Source organism: Misgurnus anguillicaudatus, chromosome 18, assembly GCF_027580225.2.
Source record: "Misgurnus anguillicaudatus chromosome 18, ASM2758022v2, whole genome shotgun sequence".
NCBI classification, from domain to species: Eukaryota; Metazoa; Chordata; class Actinopteri; order Cypriniformes; family Cobitidae; genus Misgurnus; species Misgurnus anguillicaudatus.
The window spans coordinates 36408011-36433761 of record NC_073354.2 but is presented as its reverse complement, the minus strand read 5'-3'; the positions used below and the strand labels follow the sequence as shown (position 1 = coordinate 36433761).

General features: G+C 40.8%; 1 protein-coding gene across 1 annotated transcript in view; it reads right to left on the bottom strand.

Moving 5' to 3' along the window:
- The window catches only part of plcb1l (phospholipase C beta 1-like), a 115516-nt gene that overhangs the window by 50244 nt on the left and 39521 nt on the right, over positions 1-25751 (bottom strand). Inside the window, exons 6-9 of the mRNA XM_055185507.2 lie at positions 23085-23138; positions 22924-22999; positions 19451-19551; positions 3291-3457 (exon numbers count right to left, since the gene is read on the bottom strand). Coding sequence (XP_055041482.2) covers positions 3291-3457; positions 19451-19551; positions 22924-22999; positions 23085-23138 — 398 coding nt within the window. The remainder of the gene's footprint in view (positions 1-3290; positions 3458-19450; positions 19552-22923; positions 23000-23084; positions 23139-25751) is intronic.

Sequence of the window (25751 nt, the reverse complement as noted above, 5' to 3'; positions counted from 1 at the left end):
TTCAACTTTACCTGACGATGCAAGAACTGACATGCAGATGACATGCAGATAACATCAAAGTACCAAGAGAACGACTTCATACAGAGGAGTCTGATTTCAAACCGCTCTCGCACTCCGCTGATGTCATTTACTTGGACGTGCGGCACACGCACTCAAAGAGTGAAAGTTACAAGAACAAGTTCCGATGAATGCGCTAAATAATGCAGGTTTCTTGAATAAGGCCAAATTCATGCTAAATTAGGATTGATAAGGACTGGATATGTATTTCATTATTATTGCCATGTCGTACTCACACACTGAACATCTCTCTCACACACTTAAAATACATGCTGATGGCAAGTTCTGCAATCTTACTGTAAACAACACAGTTTTTTTATTTAGATACATTTGTATTTTTTTTATTATACAGAACAATTTATTTAATTTGGATAAGTTTGTCTGTCTTTTATCAGACTTATCAATTGTTATAATTCATATTTGTGCTGCTCAGTTATGAACAATAGGTAAAATTGAGAATTCAGTTATTGTTATCAATATAGCCAAAACTCAGCTTAGCCTGATAAATACCAAATAAACATCTTATTTAGGGGAGACCGGGGTTGGTTGTCACAATTTTTACTCATGCATGAATTGCTCATCTTCAAAAAATCTTTCAGCAGTAATTCTAACATGAAATGAAACTTGGGGTCTTGGCATTAAATGTGTATACTTTTTACTTTTAAAATGTATTGTAACAGGAAGTAATAAACCATTAAAGACACTCTGACACAATGTGGTTTATCAAGGGGTTGGTTGTCCCTATAGTGGTTCAATAGGATTTCAGTGATAAATTGGGATCTGAAAAGATAATGTGTAACTTTTTAGTTTTTTAAGCTAGAAACTGCAAATAAGTTTTAATATGAATAGCACCCCTATGATAGTTGTCATCAATGCCCATTATGTTTAAACTATGGGATTTAAGTGCGTGATCATTTGAATTGTCTACTGTGTTGAGAAATAAAATGAAATAATTTTTAGTGCTAAAACCTCTTTATTATAAGTTGCCTAACAGCAAACAAAAACAGACCAACAGTCTTAAAAAGGTCTAAATGTCCAATACTCACATGTGACAACCAGTGTTGGGTGTAACGCGTTACAAAGTAACAGGCACACAACACAGAGAACAAAAGGGAAGGGGAGGAGGGCGTGAATGGAACAGTGATTTGTCTAAGTTTGGCACGAGGTATCATTTACCATCAACGATTGGTCGACACCCGGCAGCCAGCAGCACAGAGCGGCACACTCAAAGACAGATCGGGAAAATGGAAGCGTCAACAACGGCAAGCGCTTTTTCAGAGGAAGGTTCCAAGCAACAGAAAGCTACTTTCGACTGGTGGAGATTCAGTCATTATTTTATTATGTTCAACGGAAGGAAAATAACTTGACGGTGAAGTGCACACTCTTTAATGTTTCTCCGAACGCTGTGCCCCACGTCCGGTAGCGGGTAAGGAAGCCAGCAGTAATTTTTATGTTGTATTAAAATGTGATGTATTTACGGTGGGTTTTCTTGCCGTGGAGACCTTGATGAATGTAAGGTTATGCCATGGTCCCCCGGCGCTCATTTCATTGTTTGTTTGTATGTATGTAAACAGGGGTTGCGTGCAGGTTGTTTATCCCATCAATTTTGTATATCAATTTTACCGTAATTGACGAAGGCTGTGTCTTTAGCTTAAGTGATATTAAGGATATTTATTGAATTGATTGTGTATTTATTACTTTGCGGTGTTAAATTGATATATTTATATGTTTGGGTGTTGGATGAATTTGCTGTGTATAGTTGGTGGGTAAATAATGTGCACTAACTCTTGGAAGTCTTTATCAGGAAATAATTTATTGTGAACGTCATTCTTTCATCAGCTGTCCATTTAAAGGTGTCCATCTAAAATGAATTGCAACCTGTTGTCATCCCTGTATTTTGAATGAGTAAATTGTTGTCAAATTTAATCTAATAAAATTGTAACTTTTTATTGATTTGGGAGTTTTGTGTTTGGATGTTTTCTTGGCCGTGGCTTGCCCAAATAAACATTCTTGTCCAGAAAAAAGGTAACTAGTAATATAACTAGTTACTTTCTCCAGGGAGCAATAAAGTAAAGTAAGGCATTACTATTTTTGAGAGTAATATGTAATAAGTAATATATTACTTTTTTGAGTAACAAGCCCCAACACTGGTGACAACCAACCCCGCAAGCTATGTGACAACCATCACCAACTGACTTCTTGACAAACATGCTAAGCTAGCTGCCACACGGCTTTAACTTGATAGCTAAAAGATTACTCAAAATAAAGCTACTTCTTTTGGCTTTTTAATGAGTGTTTTGTTTTTGAATGACTAATATCTTACAAGCTCTCAACACAAAAACAACACCAACATGAAAATTTACTCTGACACGTGAAAATAAAAAATTGTCTCCTAAACTCAATGTTTTATGTCTGCTCGGCAAAATCTCAAGTTCAAATGAGGTAGCTATCAAAGGCTAACAGATTGATATCAAAATTGTACCACAGCGCCATATAGTGTGTCTGTAATAAGCAGTGTGACAACCAACCCGTGAGACAACCAGCCCGGTCTCCCCTATGTATACTTTCATTCTTTCCTGTTTGTTGCTTGATAAGAAAAAAAACCGGAACTTTGTATCGGCCAGTTTGCTTGTAAAAAACTTTCGGTATCGGAATCAGCCATGAAAAATCCATAATATATTATCTACTTATCAAGAGGGGTCGATGGCTGTGTTGGATTGTAGAGCTCCTGACTGTCTGGGTTTCTCCAGATTAAATGACGTTTTAAATGAATGATTCTTCAGATAGGTGAATTGCCTGATACCACCATTCGGTTGAGCATATGTGTGGGTAAATGTGTGTAGTGGATATGAGTGTGTGTAAGTTTGTAGTTGTGTGGGCAAGAATAAAAGTGCTATGTGTGAGTTGTTTGTGTGTGTATGAGATTGAACTAAGGCAGACAAAATTCCATTCAAGTACCCCACTGAGGCACAAAATCCTGTCTCCATGGGAACAACTCTGAAAGGTTCCCTGGCCTTTACACATTGTTTGTAAAAGCCGCCATTACACTTTATAAATCTTAAAAAAAATGTTAACAACTTTTCTACAAACAAATCTTTGCTCTAGTTGACTTTGAAAGGGCTCATAGTCTAAACATCATCACTTTACTTATCTATTCAGATTCCAGATGAAGAACTTTTAGATGGACAACTGAACATCACAGTGGGTGGAGTCTAACTGATTGAATAGACAACCTCTTTGCAAAAGCATGCTGTCAGGCTCATATTTCTCCACCAATCCCTGCACTTGCTCGGCTTTGAGGGGCGGGTACAGGATCTCATTAAGTCGAGGGTCTCTCTGTTTGTTGTTGATGAAATCTCTCATCTGCTCAACAGTGAGGTATGGCCGGCTTTTGGCACCGCTGCGTAACACAACATTAACACAAACACAGTAGACAAATAAACCACAGGCACCAAACAAAAGAGACATTGCACAGCACATTTTATCTCTGTGAACAGAAAAGCACATATCTTGAAGTCTTGGTTGCAAAACAAAAAAAAAGAAAAACTAATTCTTGTCTAACCAGCACTGGCCAAGAACTTTTCAGACAACATGCCTCAGTATTCATGCTACACAGGCTAAAAACCAGCTGCTGTCAGCAATTTATGAAAACAAAAAATAATACTTACGGTTAACAAACATTGCAACTTTTAAGGTAATAATGAGGAAACTGAAATTTTAGTTTGGAGGTTAGGATTCAAAAACTCACAAATGTAACATTTGTTTGTTACCGTGTAGTCGGTATTGTACTGTATACTTTGTCAAGTACAGTAAATAAAGGTGATTTGACAAGCACTGCTAGATATCTGATTTCACTCTTAGAAGTACAAATACCCTAATCAAAATTTACTTCGTTTTTTTTAAAACAGTTTAAAAGGAAATTCTCCTTTTGTCCTCATTTATGCATTTCATACGGTGCTCTTAAAAAGCCCTTTTACAAGAATTTTACTTTACAAATAACTGACAGTCATGAAACACTACAATTCAACATTAGTTCTAAGTCAGATATTCTAAGTCAGATATAAACAATAAATTGTTAAATGAAGACTCGCCTTAAACAATTATTAAATCAGTATATTCTTGAGTGGGCATTTCCTTTAGTTCTTCATTTTGAAGTAACAAGGAAAGAAATGTTTTTGTAAAAATGCAGTGGAGTAAAAAGTATGATACTATGATCTAGTATGTATAGTGAAGTAAAAGTGATGGTTTTCCAAAATAAAAATACTTTGATAAAGTACAGATACTTAAAAATGTACTTGAATACATAAATATGACTTTAGTACTGTCCACCACTGCTCTTATATGTACTAAGATAAAACCCTACAGACAACTTCCCAGTGTGACAACTAGCCCTTACACATGCTTTAATATACTCAAAAATCATGAATATAAATGCATACATGACATCATCAAACAGGGCTGCAGGCCACACTAGAGGTCTTCACGGGTCCAGATTTAGTTTCGAAAACCGAAACACGAGCGGATTCGATTCTAAAAGTTTCACATGTGCCTTGGACAAGGGTCAGGTATAATAATAGCAGCGTCAGGTCTCGGGTAATTTAAAGTGTTTTTGCCGAATGGATCCAAGAAGACCCAAACTATCTTGCGTGTGAGCATTGAATCCTTTTCCAACCCCTCCTCAGTTTGACAAAAGCACTTGCGACATTGTTTGCCTGGTCAGGGCCGGATAGAATAGGTTTCTTTATAATTCGTTACATTTATATAGCGCTTTTCTACAGACCTCAAAGTCGATTACATATGAATAAGGAAATCTCCTCAACCACCACCAATGTGAAGCATCCACCTGGATGATGCGACGGCAGCCATATTGCGCCAGAACGCCCACCACACACCAGCTTATTAGTGGAGGGGAGATAGAGTGATATAGCCAATTAGTATATATGGGGAGGATTAGTAGGCCAATAGGCAAGTCTTTCTGTCTGACTAACTGATTGAATAGACAACCTCTCTCTCTCTCTCTCTCTCTCTCTCTCTCTCTCTCTCTCTCTCTCTCTCTCTCTCTCTATATATATATATATATATATATATATATATATTTATACAACAGTTCTTTCTGGTTCTCGAATCTGATTGGCTAAGAGCTATACGATATTGTACTGATATCGGCACTGTAACCGCTTCACCTTTCGTATTATTCCGCCACCTAGTGAATGGAGGTCCTAAGCAGGCTCATCTCTGAATGGAAAAACACAGACGCGCTGTGTGAATCACTCTCCGTGTGTGTCTCATTAGTTTACTAGCTCATAAATCAGTCTGTGAATCCCCAATCAGAAGTATTATTCCGTCAAAGATCAGCGCTCTTGGATGTTACGTTAAAGTTAATGGGAGAAATGTCTTGTCACATCGTGTGGACGATTAACACTTGGAAAGAGGAATATAAACACTCGTTTTTTTCTGGAGCTATATCTTTTATCAGAACGCGAAAACACCGTGGAACTGCAGGTAAGCACCGCAGCTTTTAAATGTGGACATTGATCATTTACTTTATCATGACGTGGCTATTAAAACATGTTATGAGATATCGCCACTGATATATTTATAAGCAGCATGCAAAAACATCTCTCTGACACTTATAAAAAACCGTTTTATATAGTACTGACAAGAAAGTTTAATAATAATAATCGAGTGCTCGTATCGCGTTAAGAATAAATGAGAAAGCAATAGTAACGTCACACAAGTATAGTTTTATTAACTTTTACCTCGCGCCAAAACAATAACAACACAAAAGACACTAAATATGAATAAAAAAACAAGTACAAGTTTGATCATGACACCAAATACTGCTGATTTGATCTCATTTTGACAATCATAAACAAACAAGGCCAACATGAGAGCCAGGGTATCTCTTTCAGAAATGTAGCCCAGAGAGGGCGGTGGTCAGCGGGGCACTGATGTCCGCTCATGCTTTGGTTCTCATTTGTACCGAATCTCACTAAGCAAACGTTCAAACAGGCGCTATCTTTACTAATCGACTGCAGATTTAAATATAATACAGATACATTCTCGACTGAACTAATCTTAAAACTACACTTTGTGACCAAGAAACGGTAATATAAAGAAACGGCTTTTCCGTCCATTGAGTTGTTATGAGCTTCAAAGCAGCCGAAAGTTTTACCTGTCATTCTGGCCGCCCTCAAATCCGTGGCGGAAGAAGTAGTTCTCAAACAAAGAGGCTTTTAAAATAACTCCGTTGTTGTTTTCTAGTTTTCGTTTTTCAAACGTGTGCCGTCGAACTGTTGTATAAAAGCAATATCGCTCTCGGAGTCGTGTGATATAGCTCTATATCATTACGGCTGTGATTAGGCCAGAGGCACGAGGCCGCAGGCTATATCACACTCCTACTCGATCACTCGATCACACTATATCACACTCCTACTCGAGCGATATTGCTTAAATATACATGTAATTTGCCACTGGGTCAGATCGGACTCGGATCCTTTTTTCTCGGGGATGGCTCGAGTCAGGTCTTTCTTAAAATATAGGGGAGAACTGGGGCAAAAGTAACACGGGACGAAAGTAACAAAGCGATTTTCTCCGAGCCCTGATAACATTTGCATCCCAAACTACGACAGCATCTTAGGCATAACACTCCTGACAGAGCTGACAAATATCACGTTATTTACTCACCATTTTCAGCGTGTAGATCCAGAAAGCTGTTTTCAACCATGATAAGTAAATTCCTAAAGCGGTCATATTAATGTAAAGCTGCTTTGAAACAAAATAACAATTGTGAAAAGCGCTATATAAATAAAATTGAATTGAATTTTGTTCTTATAACGCATTGTGTTTCTGGTTTCATGTGTTACAATACTGATCAATCTACAGGTTATTTAGTGCTGTAACACATCCTGAAGTTTGACCTCTCTGAGTTTTTCAAAATAAAAGAAAATTGGGTTTAAATGTGAGGAGATCCTGTAGGTTCGAAAGCAACACTTGTTACCTCTGTCCCGCTGCTAATACTGTTGTATATGTAAAAAATTTATATTATTCTGATTTAATTTCATTTTCATAGTGTTCAAACTGTTAAAATTTTTATTCTCAACAGTTTAGGTTTGTACTAGGGGTGGAACGGTACACAGAAGTCCCGGTTCGGTTCGTACCTCGGTTCAGGCGCCACGGTTCGATTCACTTTCGGTACAATGGAGGGAAAAGCAAAACAAAAATGAAGAAGGCATTTTTTAAGTACTTAAGCTAATCTTAAAAACATAGGTGTCCTTATCAGTGTTATTTTGAGATGTCATGAATACGAACTGAAATGCATTTAACATACTATCTTGTATTTCAAAAATGTATACCACTTTAAGTAATCTTGTACTCATCTTTCATACAAATATGGGTTAAAATGTATTACAAGTGTTACCTAAATACATTTTAAAATTACATTTTGGCCTTATTTCATATCAATGTACTAAAGAACAAAAAAGTAGGCTTGTAGGATGAATTAATAGGTGTGTACGACTTCAGGAGGGGCTGCAAGAAACGACAAGTGGATGACGTCAGAGTAACGCGAAAGCGATTTGAAATCAGCCTCCTCCGCAAGATTTCTCGCGGTACTCTGACGCTGATGGCGCTGCGTAAAGTTGAGCACAGCACACTTTAAAAAAGCAGCTGAACTTGACAGAACTGCGCCTCATCCATTAATTGTATATTAGCAGGACAATTTATCTCCTACTTCTCAGCGTGAGAAATACAAAGTCGTGTGAACTGACTGAAATGCGTGTGTGTCAAGGTGAATGCGTGAGACTTGAGAGCCCTGATTAGATGTATTTCCACTCACATACCTAACAACTGCTGAACAACGCCGACGCAAAGTCCTCGTCTTTTCCACCACTCTCTCACCTGTACTATTGTAACTGACTGGAAAACTGGAGTTTTGCCAAACTTGCGATCTTAAAGAGGCTGGCGGAGCGTCTAACTCTTGTGGAACACCACTTGCCATCCTCACTATCGCTGCTCACTAACTGACTGGACCGGCGGACCCTACAAAAAACTGCAGAGTGCCAGAATGTAGACGGCTTCTGATAGAGCGCATACATAGGCGGAGCTCGGCTGTATCGGCGCCAATCAGAGCTTCAGAGCTACAGCGGGGCAACAGATTAGCTGTCCATAAAGAACCCGCTTATCTTACAGTAGTTCCGCATTACATTAATTATTTTGCACGCAAGTTTTTTTTATTTTCATACCGTGTATTCTCCATTTAAATTCACGCACCGAACCGTGACCCCCGTACCGTTTCGGTTCGAAACGAATACATGTAACGTTCCAACCCTAGTTTGTACTGTAGGTTGCTTTTGAAACATTTGATAAAACTGAAATTTAAAATGAAAATGTAATTTCATTATTTTTTACAAAAATAAATTACAAAATATGTTTGCAGTTACATATTAACAAGGTCATAATCATGTATATTTACTAAAAATAAGTTTAACACAAAAAAGAGTAACAATTCAATACTTATGTTCAAAGTAAAATTATACTTATAAGTCCTTTTACATTTGATTAAAATTCCACCTGGTATTGATAGACCACACTTGTGAGTTATTGACCACAGCAACATATATATCTGTCTAATACATTATCTTTTAAAATTAAGTTTTTCTGAAAAATTGGTACTTCCCCCGCTCTCCCCAATATATATTGTTGCAACTCGGGTTCGGGTCAAAAGTTATTTGGGACCCGAGAAGTCCTCTAGGCCACACACAGCACATTCATTGACATAAATAAAAACTTACCTAAATATTGCCATATAGAAACTACAACGTGACTGAACTAAAAGAGATTTATTTCAAAGAAACATTTGACTAGAACAATATATATATGAAGAGTTTTCTTCCAAAATGCAATAAATCCATTTTGACTAATTTTGGTAAAATGTGTTCCCTTTCAGTCGGTCACTACGACGTCACGTCGTGACCGACGAATTGGGAACCGCTTTGCGGGTGACCTATCTGCTTCGAGAAACCTTTAAAACGCCAATGAACTTGGCATGCAGATAATTGCATCTGCCGGCGCCGCCCCGCCGCACAGGTATTTAATGAGCGGCAGGTGCAGTTATCAAATCAGCTTTTTAGCTTCGAAAGCTGGCAGACTGACTGCTCACGAGAAGCTACTCTCTGCTCTTTGGAGAACTCTGCGTGTTTGATTTGGTTGGGCAAAGGCATTTCAGCGGAGGCTCGCGGGTGTTCCACCTCTCTTTTTAATTTTTTGACTTTTTTCTCACTCTTAGTTGAGTGTGTGCGTAGCCGTTCCCCTGTGTGCTTCATCAACATCAGCACATTAAAAGAGTATTTCCTCTAAAAGAGTATTGCGGTGTTCTGCGTCTTTTTAAAGACAGCATTTCACTTGCACTGAGACGGGAGCGTCTTTTTAAAGGTGTCTTTCCGTCCGTGTTTCTGGATGCGGCAAATGTATGGGTCCCCGGGTGGCCACGATCGTTTTCTCTCGTGCGCAAGAGTGCATGCTGAGGCTGCGATCGTGGAGGGTTCATACTCCTAAGAGAGCATGAACCTCTTGGATGGCGGAGACGGGTTTCGTACCTCCGGGAACGTCACCCCCGTTTTTCCGTTGCGGAGCCCCGTTAAAGGTGCGGTGGCAAAACTCCGGAAATCTTATCTCCGTATAAACAGTGCTGAATCGGTTAGCTGGTTCGTCCAGTGACTCTCAGCACCCCCATCCACAGCCAGAGGTGCCGTAAGAGACGGGTGGCGCGTGTTCTACGCGCTCTCGTCCTCTTTCAGTCCTCACGAGGATTCTATGTCTGTCACAGCATCGGAGAGGGGGTCATCTATTCGGTCGCCGACTCGGACCCACTCCCGCCTTCGGGTTGGGTAGGGGCTCCTGTGCTCGACCCCGAGTGGCGGCCATGTACGCTCGGTAGCGCGGAGACGGTCTGCGTGGAGCGGAGAGCTCCTCCCCCACCGCACCGTCCCGCCTAGATGATTGGCACTTCAGGACTGCAAGAACAGCCCCAACCTTCTGTGCCTTTCTTCCCGGGGTGCCCACGGGCTTGTGAGAGGCGGCCTCTGCCGTGCGCGCCATGGCGTGATGCAGGTCCGCCAGGCTAAGGCACTGAAGGATCTGCACAGGTGAGGTCACGGTCCGGCAACTAAAGATTCCTGTGTGGCTCTGACCTGGCGCTACGTGCGACTGGGTTCACCCCACAGGCCGCCGGACGTGCTATGCCCACCCCCGGTGGTCCAGGAATGCCATCTCTGGTTGTGTCTTGCGGGCATTAAGTAGGTCGTTAATAATCGTCCTAATGTTCCATTTTAGACCAGCCATTTCGGCGACGCGGCTGAGAGTGTCCAACAATGATCGGCCGCTTTAGAGCAGACTGAGGCATCATGCCACGTCGGAGCCTAGCTGCCCCCTCCGTTACGTCAGTATATTGGTCTGCTTTTCGCCGAGGGCTTCCTGCTACGGCTTTTTTTGTTCCTTCATCCCGGCAGCTCTGAGGAACCTGTCGTAAGCAGTACACCCGCCCACTCAGCCCGCTACAGAGGTGGAAAATGAAACTTAACGGCTCTGAGTCGGGCGATCTGAAGATTGAGAGGATCGCTCTTCAGGAGATGGTGAAAGCATCATTCTCCCCCCCCACCCCGGAGGAGGGCCGGGTGGGGAATCCTTGGTTTCGTTTTGTGTTCCGCCGACTTCAATCGGCACCCACTAACCTCAAAGAGCGAATTCCTCTTCTTTCTCCAGATCACCGGAGGCATACAGGAGTTTCGGACGGGCTCAAAACCCTAAGTTCTCCTCTTCCTCTTTCGCCAGCGGATGTATCGAGCGGGACATCTACAAAGGAGCCTTTGCTCAGCATCCATCAGCGGTTTCGGGTGAGTGTTTCATTACACACAACATCTCACAATGCGGCCAAAGAGCACGCGCCGTTGAGTTCCCCGTCTCCGCTCGCCACGGGTACACACATCGTGCCGTTAATTTCCTCTCCCTCGGTATCTGGGGGCCTGGGAAGAGCTTCCCAGCCCGTCGCGTTGGCTTTTATGCACGATCCGTCTCGGTTACGCATTCAATTTGCCCAGCTACCTTACAAATATTCAGGCATTCGCTTCACCACGGTGAAGGCTGTCGATGCGCACGTACTGCGTGCGGAGATTGCTGTCCTATTGGCGAAAGGACGTGATCCAGCCGGTCCCTCCAGCCGAGATAAATTCAGGGCTTTACAGCCCTTCATTGTACCCAAGAAGAGTGGCGGGTTGCGTCCGATCCTAGATCTGCGCGTACTGAATCGAGAATTCACAGAATTCACATTCACAGAATGCTGTTCAAAATGTTTACGCAGAGGAGCATATTTTAATGCATCCGCCCATAGGATTGGTTTGCAGCCTTCAACCTGAAGGACGCGTACTTTCATGTCTCCATACTCCCCCAACACAGGCCGTTTCTCCGCTTTGTGTTCAAGGGGAGGGCATATCAGTACAAAGTCTCACCGTTCGGGCTTTCTCTCTCTCTCTCCCTGTGTCTTCATGAAAGTTGCGGATGGCGCACTGCAGCCCCTGAGAGAGAGAGTGGTGTTTGCGTTTTGGCGTATTGGCTCATAATAGCTCAGTTTCGTCAGATGCTGTGCACACACATAGATCGTGTACTTAAACACCTCGCTCGTCTCGGTCTTCAGGCCAACTGGGGAAAGAGTAAACTTTGCCCTGTGCAGAGAATCTCTTTTCTCGGAAAGTAACGGGATTTGGTAGATTTAACAACACGTCTCATAGAAGCGCGTGTTCAGTCAATTCTGGCTTGCCTCAACATTTAAAGGCAGGGTTGCGGTTCCACTGAAATAATTGTAGAAACTTCTGGGGCATATGACAGCAGCCGCGACCGTGACACCGCTCGGCCTGGTCCATATGAGACTGCTTCAGTGTTGGCTTTATGACCGAGTCCCGAGGAGAGCGTGGCTCACCGGCTTTCACAGTATTATAATTACATCGAGATGCCGTCACACTTTCACCCCGTGGTCAGACCCAGCGTTTCTCAGGGTGCGGGTGCCACTGAGAGGTCTCCAGGCATGCTATTGTTGGCAAAGATTCCACGTACGGCGGGCTCGTCGCTTCGGGGGTCTGTTCGACATTCCAGCGACATTAGCATAAATTGCCTCGAGCTGTGCACTGCATATCTTGCGCTCGTCCGTTTCGTCAACGTGGTTTGATGCTTAAGATGTAGTGCGCACCGACAACACTGCGGCTGTAGCGTATATCTATCGCCAAGGCGGTCTGCGCTCTCGTCACCTGTCGCATCTCGCCCGTCTCTCCTCCTCTGGAGTCAGAAGTATCTGAGGTCTCTTCGTGCCATTCACATGTCGGGGTCGCTGAACACAGCGGCAGTCGCGCTCTCACGAGCAGCGCGCTCCGGCGAGTGGCGACTCCACCCCCGGTCGGTTCAGCTGATTTGGAAATGTTTCGGCAGAGCGCAGTTAGATCTGTTTGCTTCTTCAAAGACAACCCATTGTCGCCTGTTTTATTCATTATGCGAAGGAACACTCGGCGTGGATGCACTGGCACACAGCTGGCCGCGGGGTTTTCCCCAGTAAGCTTTATTGCGCAGACACTGTGCAAAGTCAGGGAGGACGAGGAGCGCATTCTATTAGTTGCACCGTACCGGACAACTAGGAATTGGTTTTACAGAGTTCACTCTCCTCGCGACAGTCCCTCCCTGGCTGACTCCTTGGCACATTATGGCACCCTCGCCCCGATCTGTGGAACCCCCATGTGTGGTCTTTGGACGGGGCGCGGAGGTTTTAGGTGGTTTACCCCAGGCGGTATCTAACACCATCGCTGCAGCGCGAGCACCGTCTATGAGACAGGCGTATACGCTGAAATGGAACCTGTTTGTTGTTTGGTGTACCTCTCAGCGAGAGGACCCCCGAGAATGCTTGATCAGTATTGTGCTTTCATATCTCCAGCACCGCTTGGAGAAGAGGCTGTCACCATCTACTATTAAAGTAGATATAGCGGATATCCGCGCATCACGCACCCATAGACGGTAGATCTGTGGGTCAGCACGATCTGGTCATAAGGTTTTAAAGAGGGGCACGGAGGCTGAATCCTTCGCGCCTCCCTCTATTCCTCCTTGGGACTTGTCCATGGTGCAGAAAGTTTAGCACTGCCCTTTCGAGCCTCTGCTGACGGTGAGCGTCAAGTTTCTCACTATGAAAACTTTGACGCTCCTCGCATTGGCTTCTATTAAAAGGATAGGGGATTTTCATGCATTTTCGGTCAACGATTCGTGCCTTCAGTTCGGGCCGGCTGAATCCAGCGTTAAACTGAGACCCCGGCCGGGCTACGTGCCTAAAGTTCCCACCACTTCCTTTAGAGATCAGGTGGTGGACTTTTCAAGCGCTGCCTTCTGAGGCAGACCCAGCTATGGCTTTGTTATGTTCTGTACGTGCACTACGTGTGTATGTGGATCGCACTCAAAGCTTTCGGACCTCAGAACAGCTCTTTGTCTGTTACGGTGGTCAGCAGAAAGGGAAAGCTGTCACTAAACAGAGGATGTCTCATTGGATTGTAGACACAATCGCCCTGGCTTATGAGAAACAGGGCATTCCTTGCCCTTTTGGTTTGAGAGCCCATTCAACCAGAAGCGTGGCTTCATCTTGGGCTTTGGCTCGTGGTTCCTCGCTTTCAGATATTTGTAGAGCTGCTGGCTGGGTGACACCTAATACGTTCACTAGATTCTACAGTGTTCGTGTTGAGCCGGTATCCTCTCGAGTTCTCTTGTCAGATCAGTGAGAACATCAAGGAACGGCTCCTGTGTCGCCTTGGAGCCTTTCTTTTTGGCTGCGCAGAAACCGCACCATTATGGAAGGCCATTAAGGCAAAAACGTTACAAAAAATGTTTTTTTGTCTTTTCCACCGCTTGGTGACCGATGTTGCAGAGCATCGGCTGCCAGCCTCTCACTAGATGTATTCTTGACTTTCTGGGTGAGGCTAGCGCCCACATTGTGCCCCCTAGTGGTTTCTTTGTGAGTATTTCCGTGGAAAGTTTATGATTTACCACGTTTCCCTTAGCGGAGTTCGTTCCGCGCCTCTCTAGTGTTGCTAAGAGAGTGTATTTTTATAGACCTCGTGTCTTTTTATCCATCACCTTAGTGGTAGACCCCTAGAGGGTTTTTCTTCCGCAGCGATCTTAGTCCCGCCTGACGAGTTCGCTTCCCAGTTCGCCTAGTCACTATCGTGGGTTAAGGAACAAGTAGTGACCGGCCTCTGCTTCAACCCCATTTCCGTTCCCTTAAAGAGGAGAGTCGGAGGGTTTATGCAGGCACTGGAAGGGTCAGCTTCAGTGGCGCTTTGGTAGGGATTACCAATTCGTCGGTCACGACGTGACGTCGTAGTGACCGACTGAAAGGGAACGTCTCGGTTACATATGTAACCCTCGTTCCCTGAAGGAAGGGAACGGAGACGTCACGTCCCGTCGCCACAGTTTGCTGTTCCACTGCTGATATCGGCCGGACCCTTTCCTTCTGTCCAGCTTTCTCAGCAAAAAATAGCTGATTTGATAACTGCACCTGCCGCTCATTAAATACCTGTGCGGCGGGGCGGCGCCGGCAGATGCAATTATCTGCATGCCAAGTTCATTGGCGTTTTAAAGGTTTCTCGAAGCAGATAGGTCACCCGCGAAGCGATTCCCAATTCGTCGGTCACGACGTGACGTCTCCGTTCCCTTCCTTCAGGGAACGAGGGTTACTATTTTCTGTTACAAACTTTCACATAGAATCTTTAGGTTATTACAACTTTAAAAGTTAAAATCCATAATTTGATTTTAAAAGATTTATTATAGAAACTGATGATTTTTTCCGCTAAATGCAGTAAATCCATTACAAGTTTTTTTTTTCAAAATGCCATAAATCTATTGGATCAATATATACATGTGCATTTATCTTTGTCATGTTATATTCATTTAGTTGACAGGTGATATACACTGATTAAAAAAACATTATTGGCATTAATTAAAACACTTACTTTGTCAGAGGTAATTTTACTTGATTACTTTACTTAAGTATTATTTTTGGGTATTTTTACTTTACTTGAGTACAATAAAAAAACAATACTTTTACTTAATTACATTTTTTAAGAAAAAAAGTACTTTTTACTCCTTACAATTTTATTTACAGTCAAAAAGTACTTCTCTTATAGGGATCATTTCATTTTATTTTCCCTTGCATTTAATTTGATTGCGCTGATGGCCAGTTTAATTTAAATGTTATTTATTCTGGAGCCTTCAGACCACACTAAGGAATTGGCCAACAGTTCATCTGATGATGAAAATTATTTGGCTTCTTTGAAACCGACATCCCTTAAAGTGTGTTACCGTGTGACACCTCCCCTGCTATTTGCAGCCTCTCTATCAGACCTTATTCACACTGTCAGTCCAAATCTGATTTTAGTGCATATCCAATTTGACAAAAATAAATAAATAAAAATGAAATAAACCCACACTTTTTTCATCAGTACACACTAGGGGTGTAACGGTACGTGTATTCGAACCGGACCGTTTCGGTTCAGGGCTTTCGGCACGGTGCACACGTGCACCGAAAGGCCGAATGCATTTTGTGTGCGCCTGTGCGGAACATAATACGTGCGTTTCCGCACGAACATATTAAGTGGCGGAAGTCTCCTCGTTCAGCGCAAGTCTTCTGTCAAACATATAACATAATTCGGCCCGCAGAAAGATTTTTATTTACTTAGTTGTATATCCGTTTGATTATTGATGTAAACGTTTACGTGTCGTATCTAAAAGCGCATGTTAAACGCGTGTCAACGCGCTGCTTTGTTCTTTCAAAAGTGCGTGAGAGGTTGCGCGTCTTTCGTTGCTACGCATTCATGAGACGCGCTTTCTGTGGCAGCAAGAATAAGGAATGCGTGATCAGATTTTTCATCTGCACCTCACGTCAATCATATCATTGTCACAATGCGATCAGCTGGTCGGGACACGGAAGAGCCGTAACCCGGGCTTACTCAGCTGTCACTCAGCTGCGGAGGGGTTCGTAAGTAAAGTCACAGCTTACATTGATGACACAAGCAAAGAATAGGAGAAACGTGCAAAAGATCAAAGATGGCTATGTATGCAGCTCACTAATCTCAAAATGAGTGTATAATAAGTATATCATCATGTTGCTTGCTATGCAGTTACACATAGAGCAGTAATATTATTTTTATACAGAGATGGTACATAGCCAATTCAATACTGTGAGTTAAACAATCCAAAATAAATCAAACCAGAACATTTTTGGTGGCAAAAATGTAGGCTAATTGTTCATAAATGTATTCAGGAATTGAATTTGTTAGTTCAAGGTTTTAGTAGAAAAAGTTTAAGAGAAGGTTAAGAAAAGAGTTACCTTCTGTTATAAAACAATGTAAAAAAGAACTTTGCAGTAGTATTTTATTTATTATTTTTTCATTTTATATATATTTTATATGTTATATTTAATAAAAAGTGTTTAAAAAAGTGTAAACAAATTGTAAAAAAAGTTTATAGTAATAAACAACCTGCAGTTTAATGTTTGCATTTTTCCCTTACTGTACCGAAAATGAACCGAACCGTGGCTTCAAAACCGGGGTTCGCACCGAACCGTGATTTTTGCGTACCGTTACACCCCTAGTACACACTGATGATGACTTAGGCCGAAATGCCTTCTGTGTGGACATGATATGAATAAATTAGTCCTGGTCAAAGATTAATCGCGATTAATCGCATACAAAATAAAAGTGATTTTTGGCATAATATATGTGCGTGTACTGTGTCTAATTATTATGTATATTTAACCACACACACATTCATATATTCATTTCAGAGTTGTTTTACTTATATATACATTTTTAAAATTTATATTTAATATAGAATATATAAAAATATAAATAAATATATATAAACATGTAAATGTTTCTTAAATACATACATGAATGTGTGTGTATTTATTTATAGATAATAATTACACACAGCACATACTCATATATTATGGCAAAAATCATCTTTATTTTGTAGGCGATTAATCGCGATTAATCTTTGCCCAGCACTAGAATAAATCTATGAAATTATATCTTAAGAGTGCGGTTTTTCATTTTATTTTGATAACTATTTGGGAGTTAAGCATGCCTGTTCTCAATACATACTGTGTATCACAACTGTTTACATTTGATCTGTGCGTCCTTTATAGCGTTCTGTTATTTTACGGATCATCTGCACTTCTATGGCAATGACGTCGTGCTGGCACAACAATCTGCGGATTTCATGTGTTTTTTGGTAGTTCACACGTTCTAAATGTGATTGGATTCCTATCGGATATGCACCAAAACTTGGTTTGCAGTACACCCAATAATAGTTTTATTTATTTATTTTCTTTAATAACAAAAAATTATGAATTTCAAACCGAACCAATCATATTAATAAGTACATATATAAATAAGTTGATATAATACGTAGGCTATAGAAGTATTATACTTCATACGATCATCCAATAGATTTCTTTATTTAATGTACTTATAAAAGACTTTTAAATTTCAAACTGAAGTTACTGAACCAATCATATTTTTATTAATATAAGTACATATGCATATACATTTATATAATACTTTTTTAACACAGTGCCTCGCCCTCGACCAATCTGACTCCTTCACGCGACTGACTGTCACTGCCTGCACTTTCATCTGTCCTCGCGGCTGCTGTAACTTTCACTCTCTTAATCAACTCTATAAAACAAAAAGAGGACAAAAAGCTCATATTGTCTTTGTGCATATAGACGAATTAGATAAATTAATAGAAACAATAAAACTTTAAATTCACACTTGAGCTATAGCCTACAGAGGTTGCGGAGGCTCGACGCCAGCGGAGGTTTTAACTGCGGCCAGCACTCCTGTGCCTTATCAGTGCATATCTTAATGTGCGCCTACAGCCTATTTAAAAAACAAAGATGCTGCAGCCAATGAGCAGCCGGCGGGGGCTGGCTGCAGGATGACTCAAACTCCTCGCGCATGTTTTATCAGACAATAACTACAAGATTTTCCATCAGTATAATTTTCAGGGAAATTAGAGCAGGATTCGGGATTTAGATTTTGTTTCAGTATAATTTTCGGGACAATTAGAGCAGAATTCGGGATTCGGGACAGCAGCTTAGATTTCGGGACTGTCCCGAATTTTTCGGGACGTCTGGTTACCCTAGATCAGCTGTAAAATGTTGCTGCTCAATTTCTGTTGGCTTCGAGTAAAATAAAGTTTTTCATTAGATCCCCTGGGGTCAGTGTGTTAGCATGACAGAAGCTTGATGCTGTCGTGTAAGAACAAGCAACAGACTGCATTTTTCGTCTCCCGAGTGCCTCTCATGTAAATGATAAGATGTTGATGGTAAATGGTAAATGGACTGCATTTATATAGCGCTTTTAACAGACCTATGGCCATCCAAAGCGCTTTACAATTAGCCTCACATTCACCCATTCACACACCGATGGCGGTGTCAGCCATGCAAGGCGCCAGCCAGCTCATCGGGAGCAGCTGGGGTTAGGTGTCTTGCTCAAGGACACCTCGACACTTGGTCCGGTGGAGCCAGGGATTGAACCACCAACCTTCCGGTTTGTAGACAACCTACATGAACCATGAGCCACTGCCGCCCCTTACGTTGATGGCTTAAGTTTCTTCCCCGCCACAGAAAACCACCACATGTTTATCAATGCCATCAAAAGTATTATTTAGTTTTTTTTGTTTGTTGATCACGGAGTACAAAGTAGATGAGGAAAACCAGGATTCTGTGTGTATTCAAAGTGCCTCCATTGTTGTTTACAATCCGTGAAATGTTGCGCTGTGATTTGTTGAATGGATTTTTTGCATTCTGCAGAGAAGGATGATTGGTGTTTATCGCGTTTTGGGAAAAAGGGAGAAAAGAATGACAGAATAACATGGCGGATATTGAATTTTGCGTAGAATAAAAAATTGGCTTTTTAATACTGACCTGATACAATACTGATTTTGGTGGTACCTAATATTTTTTCTAAAATGGCGTTTATCGCGTTTTGAAACCAAACTCTTCATATATACTTATACTTAAATATATTACTATAATATATATATATATATATATATATATATATATATATATATATATATATATATATATATATATATATATATATATATATATATATTTTTTTTAGTAGCCTATTTTATTTACAAATATCATGTGAAGTCAATGTTAATGGTCTCTTGAGGATTGAAACAGCCTGTTTTTTTCATTTCCAAACATACTGTATTATCTTCAAATTCATGTTACTTACATGTTTGACTCAAAGTGAGATGGTGTGGTAAAATATTTTTTTAATGTATTAAGAGAACTTACATTTCTGAGAAGATTGTGTCAATATCGTTTCGCGGACATATGCTGTTGAGAAGACGTCGATATATGTCAGGTGTAAATGTGTCTCGAGAAATCGAGTCATTCTGTAGGAAAAACAGCAGTGTAGATAAAAACTGTTACTATGCTGACCTATACTGTATAATTGATAACATTTTGGATTATTTGCAATTTAACAAATACAAAAAAATTTGTCATTGTGTCATGACCGGGTGCAATTCGAGTTAGCTGTGAAACTGCCTTTACTTGAAATCACAATATAACAGTCAGTAATGTGCAGTAAGTTGTAAAGTAACTCAATTTATACATTTTGGCATTATCTAAAGCGACTTTCAAAGATTTATACTCAGTTTATACATTTAAGCATTATCTAAAGCGACTTACAAAGATAAGGAAACAATCAAGCAATTGTAAAAACCAATCGACTAGCACACAGCTCAAGTGCCTCAAGTCTGTTGTATTTTAAACCTACTAGTTCATTTTTAATGATCTCTTCACAGGAATGTTCAGTACAATGAAAATATTTAATACTAAAAGAAAAGTTATCCAAAAATGAAAATAAGCCCATCATTTACTTACTTTAACACCTATGATTCCTTTCTTCGGCTGAACACATTTACAATGATATTAAAGAAACACCAAAGAGTTTTTTCCCTTAAAATAATGTTTCCGAAAAAAGTTTCAGTCGTTTATCCATTCGAAACAGGGTGAACGGCACTTTCACATTCGCTTTGCAGCCCTTTATCGACCAAAACTGCACTAAAGAAGTTTCCTACCGTGGCGTCGCGGTCCTGTTGTTCGAGTGAAAACTACAAAAACTTGCTTTACGGCAAGTTACAATCCAATCAGAGAGAGCTTTGCTGCAGTAGGCTAAATTATTTTTGACAGTGGTAATGGACAATTCCCCCTCCAACCTGTAGGGGGAGCAAAGAGCAAAAACTCTTTAGTGTTGCTTTAAATCACATCCTGGCTCAAAATACGAATCGTTTCTCTGATAAACAAATCAAAATGCATGTTAACCCACCATATGGTCATATGGATTTTTTTTTTCTCAGATGATGGATCAGCTTGAAGCGGCCACTATTCAATACCAGCCAGTGGCGGCTGGTGACTTCTTTTTGTGGGTGCTCGATGCGAAGTTCATCACAACATGTATGTAGCCCATCATGTGTGTGTGTTTTTTTTTCCAAAATATGTGATCTGCGCTTTGAGAGATTGTGTGTGCATCACGTGTCCTGCCAAAATAAGTGCCTGCTGCAGACGCGTCTAAAGGGTTTATGGTAAAAGAGACGCTCGCGTTTGCCAGATCCTCGCATAATTTCATGCATTATCAAGGTTTAATGTTAAGCGAGTGTCTTTCGTGTTTTTTGTGAAAATGAGCGTATCTTTTTTCATAAACAGTTTTGACGCGTGTGCAGCAGGCACTTATTTTGACAAAACATGCGATGTACACAGGATCTTTCGACGCGCAGGACACATATTTTGGAAAAGGGAACCACATACATGACACTCTGAACATTTATTTTGAATTAGTGCCCCTCGGATGAGGAGTCACGAGCCGCCACTGATGCCAGGATGTTATTTAATATAACTGTGTTACGTGATATATACACCTAGGATGTCATTAAAGAGATAGTTCGGCCAAAAACGACATCAAACCCATGATCCACTCACCCCCAAGCCGTCCAAGTTGCACATGTCCATCGTTTTTCAGACAAACACATTTTCGGATATTTTAGAAAATATTTTAGATCTTTCTGTTGATTAAATGTAATGTTACGGGGTCCAGCAATAGTCCAAGACCCTCAAGTCCAAAAAAAGTGCGTCCATCCCTGACAAACCAAATCCAAACGGCTCCAGGATGACAAACAAAGGTCTTCTGAGGGTAATCCGAGCGGTGTTGTTGTAGAAATATCCATATTTAAAATGTTATTAACGTAATTAACTACCTTCCGGTAGCGCCGCCATCTTAGACTCAGGAGAGAGTATTAGCGTAGTGTACGCACTTTTCTTAGTGACGTATGACAAATTCGGAGGGCGGGGGACAGAGCAGCAACAGAGAAACCGCTGTATGCTGCGTAAGCGCTCATCCTGAATGCATATGACTCTAAAATGGCGGCGCTACCGGAAGGTAGTTAATAACGTTAATAACATTTTAAATATGGATATTTCTACAACAACACCACACGGATTACGCACATAAGACCTTTGTTTGTCATCCTGGAGCCGTTTGGATTTAATTTGTGAAGGATGGACGCACTTTTTTTTGGACTTGAAGGTCGTGGACTATTGCTGGACCCCGTAACATTACATTTAATCAACAGAAAGATCTAAAATATTTTCTAAAATATCCGAAAATGTGTTTGTCTGAAAAACGATGGACATATGCAACTCGGACAGCTTTGGGGTGAGTAAATCATGGGTTTAATATCGTTTTTGGCCGAACTATCCCTTTAAGGTTTAAGTAAATTATGGGCTATTTGTTTAACAGAAAATTTCTTCTGAGCTATTCATTTTCTTCATATGCTAAATTCTGGTTGAAAGAGCCGCTGTTAAATGACATAATTACATGACACTCTCAAATAACAACCACCTAAAACCAATAACACAGCCTCAATCCATCCAGGTACTGTGAGTCATTTCGACAGGTGCAATGTAATAATCACAAATATAAATTCAATATAAATATGCATAATTTGCATATATAAGTATATATTTATAAATGATTAAATCATATGCATGTTCATTTTGTTTTAACTTAAATATAAACATAAAATCGATAAAATATTTCAAATCAATAAGTTGTGTATATTAACTCATGTCATGTGGCGAGTGGCCATGCACTTAGTGGGATAACGAACAGTCAGCGGGGTTGCTAATTGCTTTTAGGGTGATACAATCCTTCACCCTGATCTCCGGGTTAGGGTGGGTCAGGATTTATTCTGAGAAAAAAAACTACCGACCAGCTGTACATTATCCCTAACATGCAACTGTATGCAACACAATTTTTTTTCTGGTGATTATTAATACACATTTATTAATAAAATACATCAGGGTGTTTAGTTGCATTTAAAAAAGGTGAAGACCATGATATCACACTGTAAACACATAACATACAAACAGTGTGTGTAGTTGTATGTACAGGTTTGGCTATATATGTAAGGGGAAGTAGAACAGCACATCATGGGTAAAAAAGATGCAAATCCTTTTATTATTAAATCATGTATTATTTTAGTAAAATATGTTGGCAGGTTAGTTTAAGGGATAGAGAATGTCAACTGCTCCCTTAGTAAGCAATATTAAAATCTCTGAGATAAACCAGTGAATGGAATGTGTGTGTTTGTGAACAAATAGGCTACCTTTAGAACATTTAACATAAAATACCTTTACATTTTCATTAATACCTGAAGAACTAAAGACAAAAGTGATAAAAGCACAAAAGCTTAGGAATTTCTTACTCTTCCCGTTGGCAGGCCGCAGATTTCCAGAGCGCTTTCAACTCGCTTCCTGTCTGCACAGAATGTCCGGAAAATACTAGAACGCAGAGGTGCACATGTAAAACTGATAGCACATTTAATACAAAGAATCAGATGCATGGTTCTTTGTGGCCAATACGCACTTCTTTACAGGAATGCCACCTTCGGGAGTTAGCTGCAACATCAATCTGATATAACTGTGAAGAACAACATGAACATCATAAACAATATATAAGATATTTTAGAAGAATATCTGTTGTAAACTGAACTTTTATCTACTGTGATCTTGTCAGCATGAATATTTTAAATATTTTGATGTGTTCTTTTTTAAGTTATTGTAGGTTTTGTTATTTACTGCTAAAATCACCAATCATGAGTAAAACATGCCTCAATTCATTTTATTTTGATTTATTTTACTTGAACAGGTGCTATTTTGATTCTAAACTTTATTATGTTTTTTTGTGTATTGTTTGCTTATTGGGCATAAAAAGAGTCCTCTTCAAAGGGAGACATTATCTTCCAGAACTACAAAAATTGCCTGATTAGGATGACACCATGCTTCTTCTGTAATCAATCATCAAAATTTTATTTGTTTAAATAATTCCACATAAAAGGGGATAAAATGTGGGCTTCTGTGTGTGTGGGTGTGTATGTGTGTGAGTTGGTATCTATGTGTGGATCCTTCACATGTATTTACACTTCCCACACTGCTTCAGACATATCCCAGAATGCATTTCAGTGCTTAAAGGAACATGAAAAGCATCATCACAAAAATAGCTAATTTTTAAAAATAGCTAATAGCTAATAAGTACAACTGTAACTGATCTCAGGTCGACTGTAAATAAAGACATATGAAGACAATATTAAGGTGGCTTAAACTCACTAGGAAATTCAATCTCAGCACAGAAGATACTCAATAATAATTTCCTCTTGCTATGTATATAGTAGATACGTAGGACACAGAGAAGGCAGATTAAAATTCACTAGAACACTCAGAAAAGCACTGATTCATTAAACATACACACAGCCTAAACCAAGGAATGACAATGCCCAGCCGATGTTTGACCAGTGACCACCGAACGCTTCCTGTTTACTTTACTTGTATTTCATTTTTTATGTTTTAATACCCATTAAATTTATAATAGCCTACCTAATATATGGTATATCCTCTATAGAACCAGCTTTGTCTGACTTTCTCTCTCAAGGGGTTCCCTTTCAGTTGGTCACTACGATGTCACGTCGTGACCGACAAATTGGGAACTCGCTTAGAGACTGCTTCAAGAAACTACTAAAATGACAATGAACTTGGCATGCAGGTATTTGCATCTGCCGGCGGTGCCCCGCGGCTCGGGTATTTAACAAGAAGCAGGTGCAGTTACCAAATCATCTTTTTTCGCTTTGAAAGCCAGCAGTAATTTGCCACTGAGAAACTCTCTCTTTCCTGCTCTGAAAGACTCTCTGTGTGTCAAAGTTGGTTGGGCTAACAGCACCCAGGGGAGATTCTTGGCTGAAAATCCACCTCTTTAAATGTCCAACTGGCGAAGGACACGATCAAGCCGATACCTCCAGCCGAGATGAAGTCTGGGTTTTACAGCCCTTACGTCATTGTACCCAAGAAAAGCTGTGGGTTGCGACTGATCAAGGACCTGCGTTCACTGAATCGAGCACTTCACAAGCTGCCATTCCAAATGCTGACACACAAAGTCATATTTCAAAGCATTCGTCCAAGCATTTGTTTCGCAGCCATAGACCTGAAGGAGACGTAGTTTCATGTCTCGATAGTTTCCCAACACATGCAGTTTCTCCACTTTGCGTTCAAGGGGCGGGCATATCAGTACAAAGTCTTACCGTTTGGGCTTTCTCTCTTTCCCAGGTCTTCACAAAAGTAGTGGACAGGGCTTTAAAACCCCTGAGAGAGAGTGGTGTGCGCATCCTGGTGTATCTCGATGATCGGCTCATTATAGCACAGTCTCATTAAATGCTTTGCACTCACATAGATCATGTGCTCAAACACCTTGCTCGTCTCGGTCTTCATGTCAACTGGGAAAAGAGCAAACTTTGCCCCACGCGGGTACAGTCCATCCTGACTTGTCTGAACACATTCAAAGACAAGAGTGTGATCCTTCTGAGACAATTTTAGATTTCTGATTTGGAAACGTTTCGGCAGAGCGCAGATAGATCTGTTTGCATCTCTAGGCACAACCCTTTGTCGCCTGTTTTATTCATTGACAGAGGGAACGCTCTGCGTGGATGCATTGGTGCACAGCTGGCCACTGGGTCTGCGCAAATATGCGTTTTCCCCCATGAGCCTTATCGCACAGACGTTGTGCAAAGTCAGGAAGGACGAGGAGAGCGTTCTATTAGTTGCACCATACTGGACAACCAGGAACTTGTTCCCAGAACTCACTCACCCTAACGACAGCCCCTCCCTGGAAGATTCCCCTGAGGAAGGGCCTTTTTTCTCAAGAAGGGGGCACATTGTGGCACTGGCGTCCCGATTTTTAGAACCTCCACGTGTGGTCATTGGATGGGACAAGGATGTTCTAAGTGATTTATTGCAAGCGGTATCTAACACTATCTCTGCAGCACACGTGCCGTCTATGAGACAGGCTTTCATGCTGAAATGGAACCTGTTCGTTCAATTCAATTCAATTCAATTTTATTTATATAGCACTTTTCACAATTGTTAATTGTCTCAAAGCAGCTTTACATGAGCAGATGTAGGGGAAAACACGGAAAATCAATAGATAATATAAGAGGTAGAATATAGCTGCTAAGGATAAACCGTACAAGCGAGCGTACTAATAATG